The 24,806-nt window shown below is 39.7% G+C and overlaps 2 protein-coding genes and 1 non-coding gene across 5 annotated transcripts in view; all 3 read left to right on the top strand.

The window, feature by feature from the left end:
• Positions 1 to 749: 749 nt before the first annotated feature.
• RBMX (RNA binding motif protein X-linked) lies at positions 750 to 12,101 on the top strand. Of its 2 annotated transcripts, XR_003398388.1 has the most exons (9): positions 750 to 875; positions 1,064 to 1,170; positions 6,461 to 6,632; positions 7,717 to 7,833; positions 8,172 to 8,286; positions 8,397 to 8,522; positions 8,599 to 8,702; positions 9,201 to 10,442; positions 11,346 to 12,101. XR_003398388.1 is itself a non-coding variant. In XM_026848359.1 (8 exons), exons 1-8 carry the CDS (start codon positions 767 to 769, stop codon positions 9,506 to 9,508), a joined length of 1,143 nt encoding a protein of 380 aa, XP_026704160.1. In that variant the 5' UTR covers positions 752 to 766; the 3' UTR covers positions 9,509 to 10,202. The 2 variants fall into 2 exon arrangements, 1 of the variants encoding a protein (XP_026704160.1); XM_026848359.1 differs by lacking the exon at positions 11,346 to 12,101 and having other exon boundaries at positions 752 to 875; positions 8,614 to 8,702; positions 9,201 to 10,202.
• LOC113480270 lies at positions 922 to 994 on the top strand. Its single transcript, XR_003398459.1, has one exon. It is a non-coding gene; the product is annotated as a small nucleolar RNA SNORD61 (small nucleolar RNA).
• Positions 12,102 to 18,222: 6,121 nt separating the features above from the next.
• The window catches only part of ARHGEF6 (Rac/Cdc42 guanine nucleotide exchange factor 6), a 40,812-nt gene continuing 34,228 nt past the window's right edge, over positions 18,223 to 24,806 (top strand). The window contains exons 1-2 of one of the 2 annotated variants that reach the window (XM_026848466.1): positions 18,223 to 18,427; positions 19,475 to 19,558. In XM_026848466.1, the coding sequence (XP_026704267.1) occupies positions 18,263 to 18,427; positions 19,475 to 19,558 (249 nt within the window). In that variant the 5' untranslated portion in view covers positions 18,223 to 18,262. The remainder of the gene's footprint in view (positions 18,428 to 19,474; positions 19,559 to 24,806) is intronic. The other variant, XM_026848464.1, reaches the window with a different exon arrangement.

Here is a 24,806-nt window from a genome sequence, read left to right as displayed (position 1 = left end):
GGCGAAGGGCTCGGCCCGTGGTTGAGGGAGCTGGGTCTCGGCCGCCCGCTGCTGCGGGCTTTCCCGCCATTGGGCTGGAGGCATGCGGGGAACGTTTGTCCACAGGCGCCAGGCGCTGCGCCAGGCGCTTTGCGGTTTTGCTTTGTCTTAGGCTTTTTTTTTTTTTTTCCTGTTTGAGCCTTCTCGCCCCCGTCTTGCCTTAGTTGTGGCCTTGTTATGTTAGAACTGCAGCGATGGTATGGTTTTCTTTAAGGCTGATACGTTGTGCAGGTCAGGACTTTGGCGTAGTCTCGATGTACTTTAAATAAAGAATGAGCTTAATTTGGAATGTTGGCCAAAGCTAACCTTGAAGTTAATATTTTGATATATTAAGTAAATTTCTTGAAACATTTGGCAGGATTTAGACGGACAGAGTTCTTGGATTATCATTGAGGACAAAAAGTAACTGAAAGACTTTCACATTCATCAATACAACTTCATCTCAAGAGAGTGTTTATCAGTGCTTTGTTCCACTTTATAGTACTTCACATTATACAGTATTTCAAATAAATTAACTGAAGGCAGTACTATGTAGTTGTTTTAGTCTGAAAATTCTTATTTTTAATTTTCTTTATACCTCATATCTCTTAATTGACATCTTGCTCAAGAAAATTTGCTTGTACTTTTGAGGAATGAAGTAATTTGAGTGGTATGGAAGTGACTGTTACAGTCTGATGTTATGTTAATAACAACCTTACGCTTTCACTAGGTCATTCGCAGAATCAAAATGGTTGAAGCAGATCGTCCTGGGAAACTGTTCATTGGGGGCCTGAACACAGAGACTAATGAAAAAGCCCTCGAGGCTGTATTTGGCAAATATGGACGCATTGTGGAAGGTAAAAAATTTTCTATTTTAAGATAACAAAAAGTAAAAACGACATAGCTGTGATGACGTTTTTGGCATTGATCATCTGAAATGATGGTGCTTTCATGTCCTCTAAGAAGTTCTGAGCTTAAAAGGTTAAATAAGGTTAAGTGTTGCTACTTAATTATGGGAAAGGGTAACTTGGCTTTATTTCTGCAGTCCTTTTGATGAAAGATCGTGAAACCAACAAATCCAGAGGATTTGCGTTTGTCACGTTTGAGAGTCCAGCAGATGCGAAAGATGCTGCCAGAGATATGAATGGAAAGGTAGGAATTAAGACCAATTATATATTGCCATTGCTACTGACCAGCAGTATTGATTTTTGAGGTAAATTAACTAGTAATAAAATTTACGAAGACAGTGGGTTAGAAGACCCTGGAGACAAGTCATAACTTTAAATTTGGCAAAATGTCTTTGTTAAGCTGGAATCACTTTCTCCTGGTTATGGATTTGACAGTAGAAAGTGAAGACTGGCTGGCAGAGTTATAATCTTTTTATTTAGTAGATGATGGAGGGCTTTTTAGTAGTCATCTCTTCGTTCTTGCATGTCTCCTATAATGTTTTTGTTTTATCATGTTTGAAAGCAGTACTGTGTAAGTGACGCTTCAGGGAAGTGGCTTACCTGACAACTATTAGTGGTTCCCTTAACATGGGTTTAATGGACTTCCCTACTGTGCTGAAGTGTTGATGTGCTATCTGGTAATCTGTAGATAACCTCCTACATTTGTGAGTTGCATCAGCAGTCTACTTGGCATGTATAAGGACTGTCTTGAGGGTTAATGTGAAATAACTTTGAAGTGAGCCAGCAGTTGAATTTGCTTGTTTATGCCCTACAATGCAATGATCTGACTTTAAGAAGAAATAAAAATTTAATGCATATGTAATGTCTTTAAAAAGAAAAACCTAGGACTTTGAAGGAGATAAAGATAAATACAAGGATAGTTTAAATAATTGTAGGCTATTGTGATCTGAGTCTGGTCTGACATGTGTTTTGAAAAGCTAGGTGCAAGTTTGCAAGCAACTTAATGGTCAAGAGCTGCTCATCTTCAGAGAGGTGCTGTCTCTTTAGGCAGTGAAAACAGTCTTCTCAGTTAACTTGAATTTCAGACTCTGCTCTTTGTGCATAATCCGAATAGTTGTGTTAAGGTCACGCTGCATTGGCCTTTTTTTAAGCAGTGTCTCCGAGATGCTATTCACGTAAGGTGAAGTCTACTCATTCTGATTGGTTAATGCTTGGGATTTTGATAGCTGTTTGTCTTGTTAGCGTAAGACATTGAAGTGGAAGAAAAGTCATTGCAGTCAGTAAATCATAATAAATACTTTGGGAATAAGAGAAATGAGCTTGCTGTAGTGTTCTGGGTGCTTCAGGACAACCTCATGACATTTAGTGATACTTCTTTGGAGATTTGTTTACTTTTTAAACAAGTTCGTAGTCTTTGTCAAGGCAGGGAGTGACAAGTCAGATAATGTCCTTTCTGTACTAGCCTAAACATCCTTAGAGAGGTGCTCCTTTTATTGAACTTACTCATTGTGTAGTTTGCTACAGTTCTGAAGTATTGTTCACTGCAGTTCTTAAACATTGATTTCCTCTGAAGTAGTCATTACACTGCACCCTCATAAGGTAACTTCAAGCACCAGTGACTAGTTGTCAGACTGAAAGATCAGTCACTAATCCGAAGTGTTTGTGGAGTGCTGCTTTCAAATGAAAATACCTCTGAAAATAATCACCAGCTGTTGTAAATCTTGAATGTTGTGGCATGTGTTTGGTCACATTGGAAATGTTCAGGAAAGTAATGGTTAGTGAGGTAGCTAAGTGAGATTGAATGTGGCTGAGGTAATGTCTACGTGTTCTGGAACGCACAGTGTGCATCATGGTCAAGAAATGCTAGAAAGTACTGCCTTGTGGATCATCATTCTCAAGTTTTCTGTCTTCAACACTACAAATCTGAAAGTATCTTCATCGGCTTTGAAATTTAAACAGCAAATAGCATATGAAAAGAACTTCCTCACTTGGGATTTGGCCTAGAATGACCTTTTTAATACAAACCTTTAGGTGCTGCTGTGTATAGTTCCAGTACTGGTCTAGCTTTATTGGACCATGGATATGGAAGATGTGGAAGAGGTTCATGAAGTAGTCTCTCGTCCTCATCTTCATAAAGTCTTCTGGACAGGAAGTACTGCTTGTACCTCAAAGACTGCATTCTAGATCTGAGGAGGAGTGATGCTTGAGCCACCCTGTGGGAAGAGATCATTGTAATAAACCGTAACTTGGAGTTTTTTGTCCATTTTGAAATGACTAATTGGAATGCTCATGAGAGTTTCAGGCACTTAAGAAGCAGCAGCATAAGCACTGTGCAGCCAGACGATAGTTCAACCAGTCTGTAAGGAGTTGACCTCTAGTCAGGGGGAAGAGTTCTACATCACCAGTGGGTTGAATTTATTCAGAATGACAGAATAAGCAAGTTGCAGCCAGTAGAAGAGGCTGACTTAGATTCTGCAAGAGTGATTTTGTATTTGATTTTTTGCTTTGCAAATGTTGATTAAAAAATTTTATCCAGTGTCTCATTCCTTTCTGTCTGGGAAGGAAGAGGGTTAATTATACTTCATTCTAAAATGGGACAAGCATAGACTAGTCTAAGCTTGCTTGTTGATTGTTGAAGATTAATTTCAGTCCTGCAGAAAGAGGTCAGCAGATGATGATTTTGGAGTGGGAGTGGAGGCTTTTCACTTAAATTACTTTCTCTGCGGAATTGGATCAATGTTAGCATGTCTGAGCAAGCACAGAAGAAAGGTTAGAAAGTACTTTAGCATAGCAAGTTACTAACCTTTAAGAGCAGCTTTAATTTATGGTGGTCAAGTCTATGTCCTGGTGTCATGAAATGCACGTGATTATCTGGACACGTGTGAATACTCCAAGTCAGTAAAGGTCATTCTGTGCAGTAGATCGTTCTCATGATATTTTGATTTTTAAGTCCTGAAGACAAAATGGATAATTGGAGGATGTGACCTTAGAAGAAACATCCAGGACAAGCCAAAGATTTAATTCCAGTGTAGAAGACCTGCCAAGCCACTGGACTGTTAGGAGGTTGCAAGAAAACACTACAATCCACACAGCAGTCTAAACTGTACTCAGCACTACAGAAGGTTGTCTTCCTCTAATCAACAGGAAGTGTTTCCAATTATTTTGATGAAGAAGCAATACAATATGTAGACGCTCAGCCTGATAATAAATGATCTTCAGTTCTTGAATTTATTGGGTTAAAGGAGGCCTACTTGATGTGCCATCAAGGAACGTGCAGAAATGGTGGAATCACTACAGCATCAACAGTAAAATGATCCATTGGAGAGGAAAGCCCTGTGTGGTGTTAGGCTGCAGTTTCATGCAAGTTTCTGTAATGGTTTCTTTGGAATACCCGATTTCTGCCCCACTCACAAAACTTCCCAAATTTCATTCATCTTTTCTGTTGGAATGTTGTACAGTTTGCAGGACAGTTCTCTAATTCTGTTTGGTCAAGGTTCCCTTTCTCACCTTACAAAGCTGTATAGATTGTTCATTCCATATATAGGAATTTTTATGATTGCCAATCTATTATCCTTAAATGACTCATATCATAAATTACTTTCCTGCTTTTTAGCACCAAGGTGACTCCACTTTATGGTGCCCATACCATACTAAAAATGCTATTGTAACTCTCTGAATCAAGGTTACAAACACCAACTGTGACAGCCGGTGCTCTGGGCTTGTGGAAAAAAAAAAATTCCTTATGCTGAGATGCCTTGTGTGTTTTATCTGTTCAGTGAGATGAGACTCTCTTCTTTGAGCTAAGAACCTATAAAATGGAGTTGTCCCCTCTGCTTTAAAATAGGACAAACTTTGACAAATACCTTCTTGCTAACAAAGAAAAATAATAATCTTCCTGGACCTCAATGAAAGGTCTTTTTGGATCCTAGGCATAGCTTTTTAAGACTGCTTGCATAAAGCAGTTTCAAATGAAAACTATCTTTTGCCTAGGTAAGACACATAAGTGCAAGGCAGAAGGAAATAGGAGGAGAAATTATAAAGACAACTGTACCTCCTGTATAAAAAAGAAGAGAACTTGGACCTAGCATCCATGTTTTCAGAACCCGTGCTAGCAGAAGGGGATGATGTTTGGTTTCCAAACTTCAAACTGTCAAAAATCTGCTATGAATTTGAGGACAGCAGTGGTCATGATGGCAAAGCTTAAAGCTTCAAGCCCACTGTTCCTGTTTTAAGAAGGATGACTGAGACGGATGATGATGACAAAAGAATACTGTACAAACTGAGAAGTTCCAGTGATTAGAGGTACTGACACTCGCTTCTGGAATGTTTCAGCTTGTGATGCCAAAAGGCTTTTTGAGAAACCTTCCATAACTAAAATATTTTTACTGAGTCAAAGTCAAGACCAATATGATGTTGCTAGTATTTTAATTTTTTTTTTCCTCACAATGGATCAAGTTGGACCTGTGGGTATACTGTCAGCAGCTCAGAGCAAGTGACTAGCAGTCATATTCTTGTTTACTTATTGCTGCAAAGAAGTGTAATAAACAACACTTCCTACCTGTATAATTAATGAGCTGTCATACCAGAGTTAAATATTTAACTGCAAAAAAAGGCAACTTAAACCATTTTTGCCATGAGAGATGTGCAGTAACCTAACTTCAGCAGAGCTTGTGATCTTGGCTCTGCTACAATTACCAGAAGTGTGGTGTCTGAAAGTTTACACAGAAATTTGATTAATTAGTTGATTTACTCAATATGTCTTGCCACCTGCTCATGTTTGAGGTATAATAGTTGGCTGCAGAGTTCCTGTTACTGCAGGTCTATATTCCAGAAAAAGCTTTACACTTTTTTCTACAAAAAACCCACCAACCTACACAACAAAACCCCCAAACAAAGAAAAAAAACCCAAACCACAAAGCACGTTCACTCTGGAAAAGCAAGTAATAGAGTAAATTGTAACAGTCACCTTTTTTGAAAACCCAACTTGAAATGGTAGAAAAGAGGGGTGAATTATCATACTTGGTCTGCTTTGTAGATGCTGAAATTACTTCTAAATACTTCAGTGATCACCGTTTTATCAGGACATCAAGAAAATGTACTAAACGGCCTCCCCATTGCCAGAAATCCCAACTGAAGCTAAGATACCTTCAGCTTAATCCTGTAACTACTGGTGCAGTCCTGGTTTGGTACAAAAGTCCGTGGCAATTGAAAATAAATTGGAGATCATAAATCATGTTTCATTTACAGAATAAATGACATGGGGCTGCCGTAATCATTGGACACTTGTGTTTTCACTGAAAGTCCTTTCTGATGCTGCTCTGTATTTTTTTTCATCAATACCACAAGAATGAAGTACTGTAGAAATTAGGCCCAACATGCTGCTGAGTACATGGGGACTAATACTGAAGACTGAAATCTGTTCTAGACTTGCTCTAACTTTATAAAATGGAAGCCCTGTAATAGTGAAGCAAGAGGGGCTTAATTTAAGAAATACAAACATGACTGAGCAGTAAGTAAAGCAGCTTCTTCTTTAGTCATTAGATGGGAAAGCAATTAAAGTGGAACAAGCAACCAAGCCATCCTTTGAAAGTGGTGGTAGGCGTGGACCGCCACCCCCTCCACGAAGCAGAGGTCCTCCCAGGGGCCTTAGAGGTGCAAGAGGCGGAAGTGGCGCGAGAGGACCACCTTCAAGAGGGAGTCACTTGGGTATGTATTTACCTCTCTCATTATATACTTGGACAACATACAAGAATCCCATTGGAAGATGACAGTAATCCTACTGGAAAAAAAAAAGTCAAACAGCTGAATAGTGCACTCCTTTATTAAAATGATGAAATATGATCTCAGCAGTTTAGTCAAATTTTTGATTAGGCAAGTACACCTTAAGAAAAGGCTTTCAAATATGAAGATTCCCTTCTACAACTAACACTTCACTTGACTTTTGGCTATGAAAGAAAAGCAAAACTCCTGCCCTGCACGTGAGAAAGGAAGCTTTCTGGTATTCAAGTTGAAAAAGTGATTCTCTTACACCAGGGAAAGGGAACTGCCTTTCATTCTTACTAGCAAGTGGTCTAAACTTAGTAAATTCTGGATCCTTCCAAGTCATAGTGGGAGTTAGGAAAACTGAGCCTTATTTATTGTTACAAAACAGTAGTGTGTTGAGTTGAAGCTTTCTGAAGTAGAATGATAGTACATTAATACTGGATATTCTTTAACTTAAGATACTGGAAAGTCTCTGAATAAATAGCTGTATCAAAACTGTTGCTTAAATAAAAAAGCAAGTAGCACCTGAGGTAAAACAGTAAAGTTGTAATGCCAAAAAACCCCTGGAAATAGTGAAAACTCCTGTCTTGAAGAGTCTGTAGTAGGCTCTACAGACTCTGTAGTGCCTCTGTTCCCTCTCTATGTAGGATCTTCTCTAGTACATCTTCCCAGGTGGCTCTTGTCTTCTGAGAACAGTAACTTGTTGAGCATTTAAGCTGTGACTGATAACAGATACCAGCTCTCTTTTGCCCTTGTGTCACCACACCCTGTGGCTTTTGGATAAGTTCTGAAAGACAGTTCTTGACAGGAATTGAAGCTGTCTAAAGCTAACTTGGGCTCACAGTTCTACCAGTAGCATCTAATAGGGGCCAAAACACAAGAGAAGGCTTTGAGGTCTAATTTTAAGAGGTTTACGGTTGATCACATAGCAGTAATAACAGTGCCTAGGTTATTGTAGTTCAGGCTTTAGGGGCATATCAGTGAATATCACAGAAATAATAAGTTGGTTCATGGCTTATCCTTCTAGGATCTTCTCGAGGGCCACTTCCCATGAAGAGAGGTCCACCTCCACGAAGTGGAGGCCCTCCACCTAAAAGATCTGCACCTTCAGGACCAGTGCGTAGCAGCAGTATGGGAGGCAGAGGTAAGGACTTCCTGAATTTGTTGCTTGGTCAGCTCTGTAGCACCTTATTCTTTCTTCAGGAATTGTTGCACATCGTTAATTATAACTTAGATATGCTGTGGAACGGCGTGTTGTTTTTCTAATCTGTTGGTTCTCTTCATAACAATATAATTTTGTAGCAATTTGGAACAGTTTGATGTGATTTGATATGTTCCTTCTAGAGCCGCTTTAAAACTCTACAAGCGTAAATGTAGGCTACAGAGATAGCTTTAAATTGCTATAAAGAGTGTTAATATGTGCCTTGGAGTCTTCTGTGTGGCTAAATGCTAATTAAAAAAATTTGGGCTGTTTCTCTTAAGCTCCTGTGTCACGTGGAAGAGACAGTTACGGTGGTCCTCCACGCAGAGAACCAATGCCATCACGAAGAGATGTCTACATGTCTCCAAGAGATGATGGCTATAGCACTAAAGACGGGTAAATTCTCTCACTAATTTAATTTGTCTTTTTTTGTTCAGAGAGAGATTTTGATTCCTGATCTTTTGAGGTGTGACATATGGCTAACATATCAATTCTTTTCTCTGTAGTTACTCAAGCAGAGATTATCCCAGTTCCAGGGATACACGGGACTATGCGCCACCTCCACGAGACTACGCATATCGTGATTACGGTCATTCCAGTTCACGTGACGAATACCCCTCTAGGGGATATAGGTACCTACTGTTGGATTTTTCTCCCTGTCATTTTATTGTTGCTGTGATCTCACTGATTTGTACTAAGTCTTAGTAGTCTTTCCTCCTATAGTGATCGTGATGGATACGGTGGTGGACGTGACAGAGACTACTCGGATCATCCAAGTGGAGGCTCCTACAGAGATTCATATGAGAGTTATGGTAAGAATCCATTTTGAGGATCATGTAGTAATCTGTACAAGTGTCATAAAACCTGACTTTTACTAGGTTGCTCATGTTTTAGGGGGAAGTGGCACGCTTTTTTCCCCTACAGTGAATGTGCAGTTGTTATCATTTGATCATCTTGTTAAATAAGCTATAAGCTAAAGAAGCAAAGTCTACAGTTCAGAATTGCAACTATCTCTGGAAAATATGGCTGAGTTTCTTCTCTAAAATAACAAGCTGTTCTGGAATACCCAGTAAAGAGCCTGCCTGAATAAACACCGTCTTCATCCCTTCAGAGTCTTTAAATCCACTCACTGCCTGATATGCAATCCCCACTTTTAAATACCATTAATGTGGCAGATTATATTAAGAACATCTCAATACATACAAAAGAGTAGCAGTAAACATTTAAATACAGCAATTCTGTAAATTCAGATTGAAATTGTTATATATAACTTATGGTGTTGCCATATTACCTGACCATTGACCCTGCAGGTAACTCACGTAGTGCTCCACCTGCACGAGGGCCCCCGCCATCTTATGGTGGAAGCAGTCGATATGATGATTACGGCAGCACACGAGATGGATATGGAAGCCGAGAAAGTTACTCAAGCAGCAGAAGTGATGTCTACTCAAGTGGCCGTGATCGTGTTGGAAGACAAGACAGGGGTCTTCCCCCATCCATGGAGAGGGGCTATCCACCTCCTCGTGATTCTTACAGTAGTTCAAGCCGCGGAGCCCCCAGAGGTGGCGGCCGTGGCGGAAGCAGATCCGATAGAGGTGGAGGCAGAAACAGATACTAAAAACACTCTTAAACTTTTGGACCAAGACAGATTACTTCTCAAAACAGAAAAGTGGAAGTTGTTCTATCTTTATTACCAGAGGACTACTAAGAGGAAAAGTTGTTTTTACCTTTTTTTATTGTTGCCTGTTAAGTTTTCTCCTCCATGACTTTTATGCTTTTGTGAGGAAAAGTTAAACCAATGTTTAATTTCATTTCAAAATTGTTAACATTTCTTTCAAAACGCAGATGTTAAATGTATAAAACTTGAGCTGTGTACTAGTGTTGTAATTTTCAAAGTAAAGTTTCCCTAAAATGCCACACTTCCCATCTGATTTTCCTCATGAATGGAACAAGCAGTTCTTAAGATCTTCCACACAACATCCAACCATCTAACATGGAGATGGATTGTTCTACATGTTGAGCATCTCATTCTTAAACAAAGTATTGCTTGTGTTTTGGAGGGTGGTGGGGCTATTCCACACAAAGTTTCAGTTGTGCCTAAAATTTGAAGTCACTTGTTTCCAGTACAAAATGCCATCCGATCCTTGTTTAAAGAAAAATAGAGGATATCATTCACTTAACCCGAAAAAGCAAGTGGATAATACTATTTTCTGCCTTCCTACTGTTTCATGGGGAGTTTGAAAAGATCTCCCGTCAAATAAATCGTGTACATGTAAGTCAGCTACAGAATACTGTAAAAAAAAAAAAATAAATTGACCAATTCCATCAAAGAAGCTGCAAAACGATGCTTACTCATACTGTTTCAAATTTTTGCAACTCTGTAGTGTTTCACTTTTAAAGGAACATCTTTGATTCCAAAGGAGAAAATAAGATAAGCAAAGAAGTCTTTCTCTCCAACTTCTCAAAGGCTTATGGCTTCATAAAAACAAGTGAATCTTTCAGCATTCCACAGCTGATTTAAAGCATCAAATGCCTGTGAAACAGCAAAGATGGTAAGCAAAGCAAACTAGTTTTTCAGTCTAAGTCAAAATTGAACCAAGTTACCTTCCTCTAGTACAGTAAGACAAGCTGCACGTCATGGCAATGGAAGTGCTGTCTAGATATTAAAAAAAAAAAAAGGAAAAGAAATACTGCAGTACATTAGAAGTTCTCCAAATTCAACATTTCTTCTTGGATAAAAGCATTTATGGCACCAATTTTGCAACTAAAGGCATAATGCAGCTTACTGTAGACAGATTATTGCCAAGTAGGGTTGGGAGGGGGTATTTTGTGCCCAGTATCTCAGTGAAGATGCTTAAAGAGGCTGCATATATAATATTTTAAAAAAATTAAAGCCTTGTGAAATCAGGAATTGGTTTAGATTGACAAATAACAGCTCGGCTATTGAGAGTTTGAAGCAAGCCATTGCAAACTTGACGTTTAGTTGGATGCCTGACTTTAGTTTGACACTGCGTTACAGGGATATCTAGTACATGTGGCAGAACCTGTGGCAAGTTGCTATGACTCAGGTAAAGCCATGAAGTTCAAAAGATGCTCTTGAATATAGTAGACATGAAGACCTCCAACTAAAAAAAAAAAAAACCAAACCACAAACCCAAAAGCTTTGTACTACTGTTTAGTCCTCAGTAAATTTTGTCGTCCAACTTATGGATTTAACATGGCAGTGCACCATTGAAAAGGAGTGAGAATCCATAAGCCATGCAACCTATCACTAAGCCATTCCAGTCCATTCCAAGCCAGTGAATCCTCCACCACTTAAGAAGTAGTAAAACTTGCAACAGAATAATCTGCAAACCCAAGCTTGCGACTTTTTTGAAATGGGGGGTAAGCACTGTAGGTTGGCTCATACTGTAAATGTACTTTTCTCAATTTGTTATATCTTCTCTTGATTGCAGGATGATAACTTCTAGCAGAGAACCACTGAAGTAATGCTAGTTCATCTGTGTTGATGACAGAGATGAGTGGTGCCTGTACCAATACATAAGGTAAATATTGTGTTGGTATAATAGCTCTAAGGAAGATTCTGGTGGTTCTGTGTTTATAGATTTGGATGGATATTCTTCATCGCTAAATAATATTTTCAACTTTCTTGTTTGAATTCTGAGGGAGGAGGTTTAAGTAGGCATTTTAAGCCTACCAAGTTAGGGATGACAGTAAGAGACTTCTCATCTGCAGAAATTGGTCCAGTTCGGATATGGCTGCCCATAAAAAAATATGATTATATATGCACTTTAAATCCTGCTGCAGAGTACTTGGTCTAAGAATCTTTGTAAGACCGGACCATAAAAATCTGAATTGGAATAATAAATGTTAGTACAGACATTTAATCAGTCTTGTTAAATGTGCAGAATGTGCAATTTAATGTTTATACTGAGTATAATCTTTAATTAGGAATCAATCTCTGCAGAGGTCCTTGAATTAAATTGTAGACTTCTGGGCCTCTTCAGAATTGTTTAAAACTCTAGGTCAGCTGTGTTTCATGACATTAAAGCCTATGCTATTAAAATTATTTTTCAAGTAGGTGTAGGAATAACTGTCTTTGGACTTTCTGTGGAAGAGTGGCTGATAATTCACCAGGACAAAAAAGAAAGTGGTAGTGGCTGTCATGCTAATACAGCTTTTCAGAAAACTTAATAATTGTTATTTTTGTTGAAAATAACTTTTAACGTGTGCAAAATCTGTTAAAATTCAGTATAGAGTGAAGGGTAAGGACAGCCCTTTTTGAAGGAAAGTAATTATGTAAGAAGCATGTGTACTTTCAATGTAATTTTTAAAAGAGTTTTAAAAGTAATTTGTAAACATAAGAACATGTTTTATTGTTAGTTTAAAATGCTGCTTTTGAGAACTAGCTTTGAAAAGGTGAAAAGAAAAAGCTGCAGTTGGTACAGTGTTGTTCATCTGACACAGTCACTGATTTCAGGGAGTTTCCATCTTGTGTGAAGTGTAGGTTCTGTTGTATACTGCGTGATGTTTGTAGTTTCGGTTGGATTACAGTTTGGTCTTTTCAAGAGTCTCAGCAACAGCAACTAAATAGCTGTGCAGTGCTTTTGCCCAGAATATGCCAGTAATTCTTCGTAAATACTTCTGATAAGTTGCTGCTGTTACCTTAATAAAGAAGAAAAAAAATGCTTTTATTTTGGAGTACTGGATTGTATTTCAGATCAAACACAGAAACATCATGAGTATTTTCTGTTCTAAGTAAAAGGAAGCTTATAGTTAAAGAAAACTGCTACCTGGCCAACTTCTTATTTTTCTGTCACATGATAAGATTTCAACCAACAGGAAGTGTTCCTTTCCTTACCTTTGTGTTCCTCTTAAGCATGACTGTTGAAATACTTAAATCATAAGTCCTGCTGGAAAAGACACTGTTTAAACTATAGGTGTCTCTTTAAAGATTAAAAAACCTAACCTTTTTTAATTAAAAAATCACTGATGTCAGTAGCATGGCACCATAGTGAATTAGGGAAATATGTCTTAAGTTGTTCTCCCTCACGCCACACTGACCTGCAAAAAATCTGCAGGAGTTAGTTCTTAAATTTATAGTTTCATCCTGTCCAGATCATGAATCCTCTAATACTAGAGGTGGAATACAGTCTTTAATATGAAGCATCCTAGGTAACATTAAAAGGTTTTGCCAAATCATTGTATAGGTTGTGTCAGAATGTTTTCAAATTTTTTGATGTGTGTGTGCTTCAATTCACTGTATTAGCTGGGAAGCTGAAGGCTTAATTACTTCTGGCAAGTGAAAAAGCTGCTTCTTTTGGAAAAATTAAATGCCTTTTTCTCAGTTTACTGGATCTGTTTTATCACTTACTGGTGGTAGTGGGCCGTGTTGTAATTAATAAAGCTACTAAAGGTAAAAGCACGCTTTCTCAGCCTACTCTGCAGCTTATAAACATTTCCAAATTCTTAACAGGCATGGTGCCAGTGTTAATTTAGAGAGCAGTGAATGGAACTTAACTCGTGGCAGGAAAGGTAATACGAACTCTGTAAAAAGTACAGATGTAATTCTACTAATTAAGCAAGCTGTTCACCTCCCAAGTTTTGTATAATTTATAGCATATGATTATATAAAGATTGATACCAGTGTGTAGCAGTTTCTTACAGGACTCCTGAGTATCATGCTTGGGATGGTCAAGAGCTAGTGGGATTTTGGGGTAGGCAAAGTTTGGAGGGGGATATGCACAGGAATTACAGAGGCTTTACTTAGGACTTGCTCCAAATACGGTGTTGTACAGGAAGTGTGCATTCATACAGGTAGTCCTTGGATTGTTTTGATTATTGTGGTTAGCTATTGATGTATTTTCATGCTGTTGGGACAAATTGAATGCAATCCAAATGTATGCATTGTGCATGTAAACATGGCCAACTCAAAGGTGATTTAACTTTTTTTGTCTCTTGTTTTCTGAGACTGTACTAACTTGCATTTCCTTTTTTCAGTTATGGTGACTAGAAGAAGGCAGTACAGCAGTGGATATGCGTTGGAAAAACGAAGGATAACAAAATGCAACTTTGATAAAGCTTGGCTTTTGAGTGTGGGGTTACCCACTTTTAGAGGGTTGTAGCATTCATGAGTTGCCTTTGAAAGTAGCACTACTAGTCTGTTGGATAGTCAGTTGCCTCAGCTAGCATCTTCCAAGAGTCAAGAGTGAGCTCTTTTTTTAGTCAGTATACTTGCATCAGTAGATTTTGCAGCAGAAAAGTATTTGGGGGTTGCTCTTTACATAGGGTGCTCTCTGTTTATGCTGAGAAAAAGAACACGTTATATAGGAGTGAGGTTTAGTCCTCTAAAATATAGAGGACTAAATTGTTACAAATTCTTCACTGAGAAACCATGAAAAGTTTTAGTACATTCTTATGTTAATGGTTTTGTAATTGTCCAGGCCTTTTGGATGAGAGGAAGAAGGTGTTGATGTCGGAGATGATACTGGTGATAAATCCCCAGAATAATCGGTGTTCTTGTATGTACTAGCTTTTTGCAAAATTCCAGACAGCAATGCATCTCTTGCAGCAAGATGCTTCTTTCAAAACTTCACCTTGGTTTTGATGGATTTTTATCTTACATGTATGTTGATGTGCCAGTGTATGTGACAGGAATCCTCAGGCACCAGTATTTCATGTAGAAAAGTAACGTCAGATTGACTGAAGTGTTTAAACGGTCACGGCTAATAAAGTTTACACTGACTTCTCTGGTAGACATAAACTGATCTCATTTAAACTCAGTTTATAACAAGTAGTTAAAGAAGCAGCATGCATACCTTGTCTAGGAACTTAAAACTAACTTCGATTTTTGGGGTAAGAATATCACTTCAAACTTCAGTTATGGAGTGCAGATTGTAGAATTAAATTTGCCTGTGTGTAGCAGATGGGTAGAATTGCAGTATTTCCCAGTTCTAATAAATTTACTGTTAAATAAAAGCTTTATGGGTTTGGGTTTTGGTTTTTTTTTAAATTAAAATACCTGTTACTCAATGACACTTGCACGATGGAAAAGATTACTAGTGTTACATCCTGTGGAGGTTTATTGTTACAAAGTGATCTCGGAGAGTGTATCTTCTGCAAGAAAGAATAATATACTGTAATATTAAGAGACTCCGTTTTCAACAGTAGTTTATAGTCTGGGCACTGCTGTTCAGGCTGAGTGAGATTGTCCTGACTAAAACGTAATGCCAACATATGAGCTATCATACAAAAAAATATTGATACCTGCCAAAAAAGCTAAATAATGAGAATCTACTACCCAGTGTAAACTTCATCACTGGAAGTAACTAGTTCAGTGTCAGGTATCAGTAGATTCTGCAGCTGAAAAATATTCCAGCATTGTTATTTGTACTGAGTGTTTTCCCTCTCTGGTGAAAAAACAAGTTACTTAAAAGTAACTTTGAGAAGCACTCTAGAATGTTTTCTGAACATCTGAATGCTGGTCCTAACTTGCTCCTGTTAACATACTGGTATCAACTGATGTATCAGACTCCTTTGATAATTGGGCATAGATCACCCCCAACCTCCATTTTTGTTTGTTTTTTTAAATAATACTGTTCTATATAGCCATCACTGGTGTAAACTAAGCTACAAATAAAAGTGTATTTGTAACCTGGGGGTGGAGATTTACTCTGCAAGAGATGACATGGCAATTAATTTGATATGTCCCTTTTCCAAAGACCAGACCAAAAACTGTTCCTTGCTTGGTGGCTCTACCTGCATACCCTGGCATTGCCACAGAACCAAAATTTTTAGTGCAGGTGAACAAGCTGGAACATTTTTAGATGGGTCTTTTCTGAAAAATATAAGGTTGGTATTCAGGTGGCTAATCAGGAATGCCTTACATTTTGGGGCTTTTTTGAATATGCATTTGTCTCCAAGTCTTCCAAGGAGCTGGTAAATGTCAAAGATGTGGGAATTATTTTTATTTTAACTGTAGTTAGAACCATTAACATCTGCTTGGCTGCAACAGCTTCATATGAAATAGTCATGAAACTAAACCTGCCTATCTACACAAAACCAGGTTTGCTTTAGAGGAGGGAGTGTGTGAAGTGCTCAGAATTCTGTGTTCGGGTTTGTAGCGCTGAGTTTGATGAAGTGTGTGTGTAACTTTACCTGTGTTGAAATATTTCTCTTTTTACATCAGAAACTGGTATGTTCTGATGAGGTGACTGAAGTGGATGTCTTCCATATACAAATTATTGCCCCCATCTAAGGAGCATTAGCAGTTGTCTTGCCTACTACAGATTTGGAAAAGCAAGCTATGAAAGTGGGGACTGCAAGTACTCACTTTACAAAGTATTACTGCTCATGAGAGCTGGAAAAAAGAAAACCATAAAGTTCTTTTAATTAGTCATAAATCTGAAGTGTTTTGCACACATATGGATAGTTGTAGATGTACTTCACCAGATGGCAATGAGTTTTGTGAGTTAGCTTCAGCCAGCTTTATCATTCCCATTGGCTGCAGCTATGTGTTACTAGTATTTCCACACAACAGAGAACGAGAACTCATCCCCATGTCCTCGTAAAGGTCAAGTCTGTAACCTTAAAAAGGTAATTCTAATTTATTACTCGTGGCTGTTAAAAATGATCCTTACGTAGGTCCCAGTACCACTCATAAGGCCTGGAAAGTAGACACAAACCCATGCCTGCTGTCTGTAATTTATCCTTTTGCTCCTCTGTTTCTCCCTACCTTTCAATTACCAGCCTAAGCAGTTTGGGAGCACTGATGTCTTTAAAACAGTTGCTTCAAGGAACAGCGGTAGGAATTGGCTCAGAATATTGTCACCAAGAAATTCTGGTCTCCAGGATAATTTGTTCCTGTTGCTTCAGTCCACGGTGTTCCAACTTCTTTAGCATTATAAACAGAGAATTGCTTCATTTTCCATCTGTTCTGGTGAAAGGACAGTTAAAAAGAAGAAAATGGCAAGATGACTGGACTTAGTTTAGGCGATCAGTAGTGATGGTTACTACTGTCCCAGAGCAGGGTGACAAATGGGTACTACTCCATACAATAGATCCTGAAGAGTTGGTAGAAAAGAACATTTTAATAGGACAAGTAAAATAGTTGGGAAATACCTTTCTCAGCTTTGGAGGACTTAAATTTATTAACTTTTTGAAGTTACCCAAATGTTTATTTTGAGAAGCTATGAGCTTCCAAAAGTTATTTCAGATGATATGTGCATTGTATAAAATAGTTGAAAAAAACCCTTATTTTTTCTGTATAAAGTCTATGATCAGAATTTTAAAAAATCAGATCTTGAAAATAGAGAACTACTATACAGGCAATTTCAATAACAAGGTTTGCTATGTAAAGTTAAAAAATTATATAGCGTGATGTTTCCCCACTCTTTAGGATGAAGTTCAGTTTTAATGCTGCAAATCACAGGATGGTTTGGGTTAGAAACGACCTTAAAGATCACCTAGTTCAACCCCCCCTGCCATGGACAGGGACACCTTCCACTAGCCCAGGTTGCCCACAGTCCTGTCCAGCCTGGCCTTGAACACTGCCAGGGAGGGGGCAGCCACAGCTTCTCTGGGCAACCTGTGCCAGGGCCTCACCACCCTCACAGGGAAGAATTTCTTCCTTAGATCTAATCTAAATTTACCCTTCCTCAGTTTAAAACCATTATCCCTCATCCTATCCCTACACCCCCTGATCAGGAGTCCCTCCCCAGCTTTCCTGTAGCCCCTGTAAGTACTGGAAGGCCACTATAAGATCTCCCTGGAGGCTTCTCCAGGCTGAAGCAGCCTGTCCTCACAGGGAGGTGCTCCAGCCCCCTCATCTTCATGGCCTCCTCCAGACCCCCTTGAGCAGGTCCATGTCCTAATGTTGGGGGCCCCAGAGGTAAGGCAGTACTCCAGGTGGGGGGAGTATATCTCCAGCACTGTTCCACGCAACATTCTCATTTGAATTTACATTTACTTCTTTGGGCAATTGCCACAAGTTAAGACCAAGTTTGCCAGATGATAGGATGCCAGCTACCACAAGGAGGAAGTCTCTAGGTAAGATCGTTTTGGTGGAGAATATATCCACATAAAATAACTTCTATTTTCAATAATGTTGAAAATTAAACATCTGCTTTCACTGTCTTCATAAAATAAAAGAGTGTGAGAAAGTATTGTACTCAAAAAAAAAAAAGTTGCTTACCTTAGAGTAACGGTACTTCTGGTTCTGAAGATCTGGTGAGTTTCTGTGCTGAGCAAAAAAAAAAGTAGTTTCACACTTGAGCTCTGCAAGCAGCAGCAGAGGCAGGAAGATGTAATCACGGATGTGGGTTCCAGCAGGCTGCTGCACAGGAGAACTGCACTGGCAGCAGAGCTCTCCGCGATGAATCCAGAAGAGCAAATTGTAACGTGGCTTATTTCATTAGGAGTTTTAAATTCCCCTAAGAAAATAGTAGATGATCCGGAGGAGTTCCTGATAACTTCTCTGAAAGATGGAACTGTGCTTTGTAAACTCATTAATCGACTTCTTCCGGGATCTGCAGAAAAGGTAACTCTTTTAAGATGTACTTTGCTAGCCTGAAGCAGCACTGCTCAGTATAATTCTGCCCTGGTCATTCTGAGGTACAGTTTTCTTTGGTAGGTAGGTTGAGCAAGGAGCATCAGAGAGAGAAATGTTTTACGTTTCAGTTACTATTTGTATCTAACTGAGGGCAAAGTATGATCATATCTTTAGTTCTTCGATTTTTGCATCTACATCCAGAAAAAAAAATGAAAGGTTGCAGTTGGCCGAGTTACACGCATTCATTCAGCAGCAGGAAATACTGGGCCTACTAGAGATCAAAATATCTTGGTTTTGAATAGAAGGATATGCAGTTTGTTTTTACGTAAATATCGTTAATTATAACTGTAAGTATATTCACTCTTTCAGAACTCTTACTGTAAAATACTTTGTTAGTCAGGAAATACACTAGAGAAGCAGATTAGGTTAGGAATAAATGACAAACCTTGCATCCATGCCACTTTGAACTGTCCCAAGGCCAGGAAATCCATTGGTACCGAAGCAATTTAAGCCATGTGAGTACCTCCTATTACAGTTTTATGAGGCATATATTCAGATAGTCCAGAAGTGTGGTAAGTAACTGCAGGAGAAAAAAAGGGAACGAGTCCAATGAGAGATAGGAAATGGCAACACAGAAGAGAAGCTGTTTAAATAAAAAGAACTAAAACAGGTTATCCATCCTGTGAAACAGGAGCCTTTATTATGCAAAAATCAGGTTTGCTAGCTCCTTATCTTTTGCTTATATGTGAAGGTTGGGGGCAGTGTGTTCCCAAAGGTCATCAATTTCCCACTGTCACTTAGGGCACTGTCATATGTTGACATTCAAAACAAGATGCCGACCATTTCGATGTATGCATCACTTCCTCCAGTGGCTCTTTCTTCCTGCTTCGACAGCTTGCCTGCCACCCCCATCCGCCCCCTTAAGAAGCTTCCCTAATTCAGTATAAAACGCACATGTCAATATTCATGCAGGCCTCCTGAATAGAGGCTATACGGAAGGTAATGCAATGATCTCAGTGGATTTTCTTTCTTTAGTATTGCCTGGAGCCTAAAAATGAAGCTGATTGCATCAGTAATATTCAAGAGTTCTTGAAAGGCTGTGCACTGCTTAAAGTGGAGGTAAGTCAACTTGGATCCTTCCTTTTATTATCATAAATGCTTGTTTAATCAGCCTTCTGAAAGGAAGCCAGATACCAGAGGGATGAAATTGGTAGTCATTCCTTATCTTTTGCATTAATGACATAAAGTAGAGCATGGGTAATTTAATATTCTGTCTGGAGAATTTGGAAACAGAGTGTATTGACAGTGAGCTTAACAGATTCCTTCTTGTCTTTTAAGACAAACCTAAATGGTCAGGTAAAAATATGTGCAAGCAAAAACAGGAGGTCTGTCTAAACAGAGTTGAGCAGCATGGACCTGTTTACATCTGTTTTCATTATCAGAGAGAAGGGATCGCAGGTTTTAGCCTTGCTTTCATATGAAGGTGAAATATTAATACTGCAGTATTTTTCATCCTCTTGTAACTGTTTCATGAGATTCTGCCAAACACATAATATTAAATTGTTCCTTGCACATAAAAATAATCCTAATGAAGACACCTTTTCAGTGGCTATTCCCAATCCTATCTATATGCTGATTCTTATGCTTAAACACAGCTCATATTTGCAACACCAGAGTCTAAATGAATCACTTAAGAGTTCAGCTAATCATATTTTTTTACTAAGTGCATATGGATTTAAAATGTAAAGACTTTTTAGCACACATAAATTCCTACAGTGAAAAAGAAACCTGTAACTAAGGGCCATCACTGTCTTGTTTGAAATATGCTCAACATTGTGGAAAAAATATATTCTGAACACAAATCCTGCCAGAAGCAGGGACAGCATCCTTGGACATTACACAGAATATTCATGTACAACAGTGAGAACAGTCCAACCCATGGTAGCTCTGTTCCTGCACTTTTCCTTTTGAATGTCAAAAGAAGCAAAGAGCCTTTCTTCTTCTCTTCAGAGCTTTTTAGCTAACCAGCATGAAAATTTGCTCATTCCAGAACTGTTTCACTAGCCTGTTGTTTCCCAGTAATGTATTTCTCAGAGTCTGCTGCAGCAGCCCAGTTTTAAGAGCAGATATATATAGAATCACTGAAGGCCTATCACATCAGAAATCTGTTGTCGCCAGTCTTCTGGTACTGACCATGTGTTTTCCTTTGTTTTTCAGTGAGTTTATTTTTCTATTTGAAAACTAATTATAATGGTTGTGGTGGAAAACGTTAAAAAATAGGAGCCTTAAATAGCTGAAAGATAGGACAAGGGAACAGTTCTCAACTTTGTTATGCTTTAACATCTCATAGTTTTGAAAGCCAGTTCTGCAATATTGCAGTCACACTCCACAATTTTCAGATCCTGTCAGCTAGCAACATTGTGTGTCCAGCTCAGGGTGTTGCTCTGATCCTCCCCGTGCCTTTTCTTCCTCAGCTTTAATTTAAGAAAAGGTTTCTGACTTTTTTTTTCTTCTGATTTATAATTCAGTCTTTGAAATATTCTGACCATTCAGCAACTTCTCTAGTGCTCATGTGGTTGCCCTGGTTTTAGTTTCTGTGAAAGGAGACCTCAGAAGCTGGATAAAAGCCCAGATCTCTTGAGTTTAAATTTTACATAAAATGAAAATTTTTTATTCTTATTTTTTTCCAAAATATTAAGTCATATTAGAACGCCAAGTGAAGACAAGAATTTTGCTTCTTCCTGCCTCTTCTCTTACCCTCAGGCAGAGGAATGTTCAAGGTAGCACAGCTGAGATGGTGGACAAGACATGGCACAAGTCAAGAGTGCTTATGTTTCCCTCTTGCTCTTCTTCTGTGTTGCCAGCTTTTTCTGAGTGCTCTGAAGGCAAAGCCAGAGGAGACATGAAAACCCTCTGCCATCTGCTCCTTCTAAAAGCTGCACTGTTTGGACTCTCTTGGCAAAGACGCTCTAAGCAGCATACCTATAGGTGGTCCTCCCTCATGCCTGATGCTTAGTTTGTCTAGGGAAGGACCACTGCCTTTCAGAGGGGGTTTCTTTGCAGCACATTTACTCTGAAAGCATGTTTGGAGCATCAGGACAGGCAGGTAACCTTCCAGCTCCAAGACCCATCAGCACTGAAGTTGCAGTAATTGGGTATTATGTCCAAAGATGAGCATAGGGTAGAGAATCTGTTCTGCTCCAGTAACCTAGCCTGAGGAAAGAGTATCAGGAAAGCTCTTGGCTTAATAGGTTTGAATTCTCTGACAACCATCCTACTGCTTACCCAGACCTTGAATTTGACAATAAAACCCTAATGTTTCTGTCAAATTCTGCCCTTCTCCAAATGTCACGGAGAACTCTTGTTCCTTAGATATGAAGAAGTAGCCTGAGGCTGGATCTGAGCCACTTCTCCTGTCTTGAGACTGACAAGTATGTGTTAAGGTCAGAGATTCTGTTCCTGTTGCAGATGTGAGCAAAAGAGGATGTTTTGAGGAAGTTCGGAGCTCGCAACTTCTACTCTGGATACCGATTTGTGCAAAAGGGGCTCATCCTGGGGAATCTCAAGCATGAAGAACTTCATACAGGACATTATCATCCCATCCTAGCATCCCATGGCTTCATCGTACTTTGCCAAAGCAGTGCCAGCCTTCACACTATGTCTTAAATTTGTTTCTCTCATACAGCTGCCCTTTGGAGATGGATACATCACTTCACTGGGCATTGCTAGCATGCAGGGAGGGTGAGCAGTGTGGAGGGTGGGGTTTCCCAACTGTTTTCGGTTGAAACCCAAATTCCATCTTCCACTGAACAGATACTGCTTGCCAATCTCTTCCAGTGGGAGGGCATGCAAAGAGGTTACTCCTGCAGAGCTACACATATGCACTTCCCTCCTACCCTTCTTTGTTGTCCTGGTAACTCAAGCTGAGGAAGTGGAAGAAAGACACAGCGAGGCAAACAACACCTTCTTCTGTTTTACAGGAATGGTGAAACATTTGGATACAGTTTAAGGGAGGGAGAAGGACACTCTGTGACCTTCCTGCTTTGAGGTGGCTAGGTTAAATTGCAGCAGCTCTACAGGGTGGTGGGGTGAGCTGGAAGAGTTAATCTCATTGCAGGGTATAAATAACCAAACTCTTCCTTAGCTTCAGCCCAGGACTGAATCCTGCAAACATTTGCTGCTTCAAATGTGTTAGTCCTAAAAAAGAAGGCAAGCAGGGGAATCAACACCTTGTTCTAATTAGACAAGTGCTGTAATAAGGTAAAACAATGAGACCATGTCTAAAATTTTCCAGTTGCTTTTCAGTGTTAGAATTTGATCCAAGTCATAAGAATGTCTGTCAGCCCAGCTCTGCTGAGAGAGAGGACTAGGCAGAGAACATGGGCACCTCTTTGGACCTTAAGTGTCCTGAGAGGATTCTTTGGTGGTTTGGACTGAGGAACAGTGTAGATAACCTGATTATGCTTCATTTACACTATGGCTTCAACCTCTGAGTTGTGTATATGACCCAAGATCGTGTCCAGTGAGTGAGTACTGCTAAGGCAGTGACAGCTAGATGCAAGCAGGTTGAGATGGAAAGTGGAAGCAAGAGGTTCTGTCCTGACAGCCAGGTGGAGTCTAGTGTAGTGGATACAGGGAAAAGATCATGAGGAAAGAGAAAAATAAAGCTCCTGGCCTAGCTTGTTCTTGAAGGCACAAGTGGGAACTATTAGTCTTTGCTTTTGTTCTTGACACCATTGTGCATGTAACAACAGCAGCTCAAGCATCATTGACTGCTGAAGAAGCACAAGACCTTCATTCAGCAGCAGCATTTTATTGCTAATACGACTACAAAAATTCTGGCAAGGAGCTGAATTTTGTGGGCTAAGATCTGCAAGATAAATCAATAGCTGGATTCAACCTGACTGTCCAGAACGATCATAGATCATGCAGTGTGTTGTTGCCATTGTGGGCAGAACTGAAGCTGTTTCTGTAGTTGGAGGTGGTTGCAATCTTCACCAAACTGTTCGTACCTGGACTGAGGGCGTGGGAGAGCAGATGAAAAATCATCACCCCCTTGGTTCTCCATCCCTGTGATCCCAAAGCCTGCTCTGCTTTGGCTTTGCTCCAAAGTGATGTTACCTTTCCTAGCTGGGAGACATCAAAAGCCAGAGCTCCTGTCCAGCCCCGACAGCACAAGCCCTGGGGAATGGGTGTGTCTGAATTCGGAGTGACCCCGTGTCCCGGAGCCCTCCAGCTCGCAGGCTGGGAGGGGGTGTCTCTGACACCCCCGTGGCCCCTGCATGGGGTCAGGGCCTACACCCGGGTTTCACCCTGGATGTCAGCACAGGGCTGGGTTCCTCTCCACGCTGCAGCCTGCTGTTGTGCTGAGGTGCCGGGGGATGTCATGCTCCCCGCAGCAGTGTTCCCCGAACAGATGGGCACACGCAGCAGAGGCACTGTGCTTGCCATGGCCAGGACGTGCTGTCTCTGAGAACGCACTGCCCCAACAGAAGTGTGCCTCACCTACAGGCCCTTCTGCAGGATTTCTTGCTTCAGTGGTGCAAACCTGCTGTAATTACCATTCAAATAGCCTGGATTTTCCTTTCCCTCTCATTTTTACTTTTCCCTTCCCCTTTTTCCTTTTTGTCCTTTCCCCTTTCCTTTTTGTCCTTTCCCCTTTCCTTTTTGTCCTTTCCTCTTTCCTTTTTCTCCTTTCCCTTTTCCTTTTCTTCCTTTTTTCCTTTTTCCTTTCCTTTCCTTTCCTTTCCTTTCCTTTCCTTTCCTTTCCTTTCCTTTCCTTTCCTTTCCTTTCCTTTCCTTTCCTTTCCTTTCCTTTCCTTTCCTTTCCTTTCCTTTCCTTTCCTTTCCTTTCCTTTCCTTTCCTTTCCTTTCCTTTCCTTTCCTTTCCTTTCCTTTCCTTTCCTTTCCTTTCCTTTCCTTTCCTTTCCTTTCCTTTCCTTTCCTTTCCTTTCCTTTCCTTTCCTTTCCTTTCCTTTCCTTTCCTTTCCTTTCCTTTCCTTTCCTTTCCTTTCCTTTCCTTTCCTTTCCTTTCCTTTCCTTTCCTTTCCTTTCCTTTCCTTTCCTTTCCTTTCCTTTCCTTTCCTTTCCTTTCCTTTCCTTTCCTTTCCTTTCCTTTCCTTTCCTTTCCTTTCCTTTCCTTTCCTTTCCTTTCCTTTCCTTTCCTTTCCTTTCCTTTCCTTTCCTTTCCTTTCCTTTCCTTTCCTTTCCTTTCCTTTCCTTTCCTTTCCTTTCCTTTCCTTTCCTTTCCTTTCCTTTCCTTTCCTTTCCTTTCCTTTCCTTTCCTTTCCTTTCCTTTCCTTTCCTTTCCTTTCCTTTCCTTTCCTTTCCTTTCCTTTCCTTTCCTTTCCTTTCCTTTCCTTTCCTT

The sequence above is a fragment of the Athene cunicularia genome, assembly GCF_003259725.1.
Source record: "Athene cunicularia isolate RWA chromosome 4 unlocalized genomic scaffold, athCun1 chr4_part3, whole genome shotgun sequence".
Classification (NCBI taxonomy): Eukaryota; Metazoa; Chordata; class Aves; order Strigiformes; family Strigidae; genus Athene; species Athene cunicularia.
The sequence above is the reverse complement of the archived record's forward strand: the minus strand, read 5'-3'. Positions and strand labels throughout refer to the sequence as shown.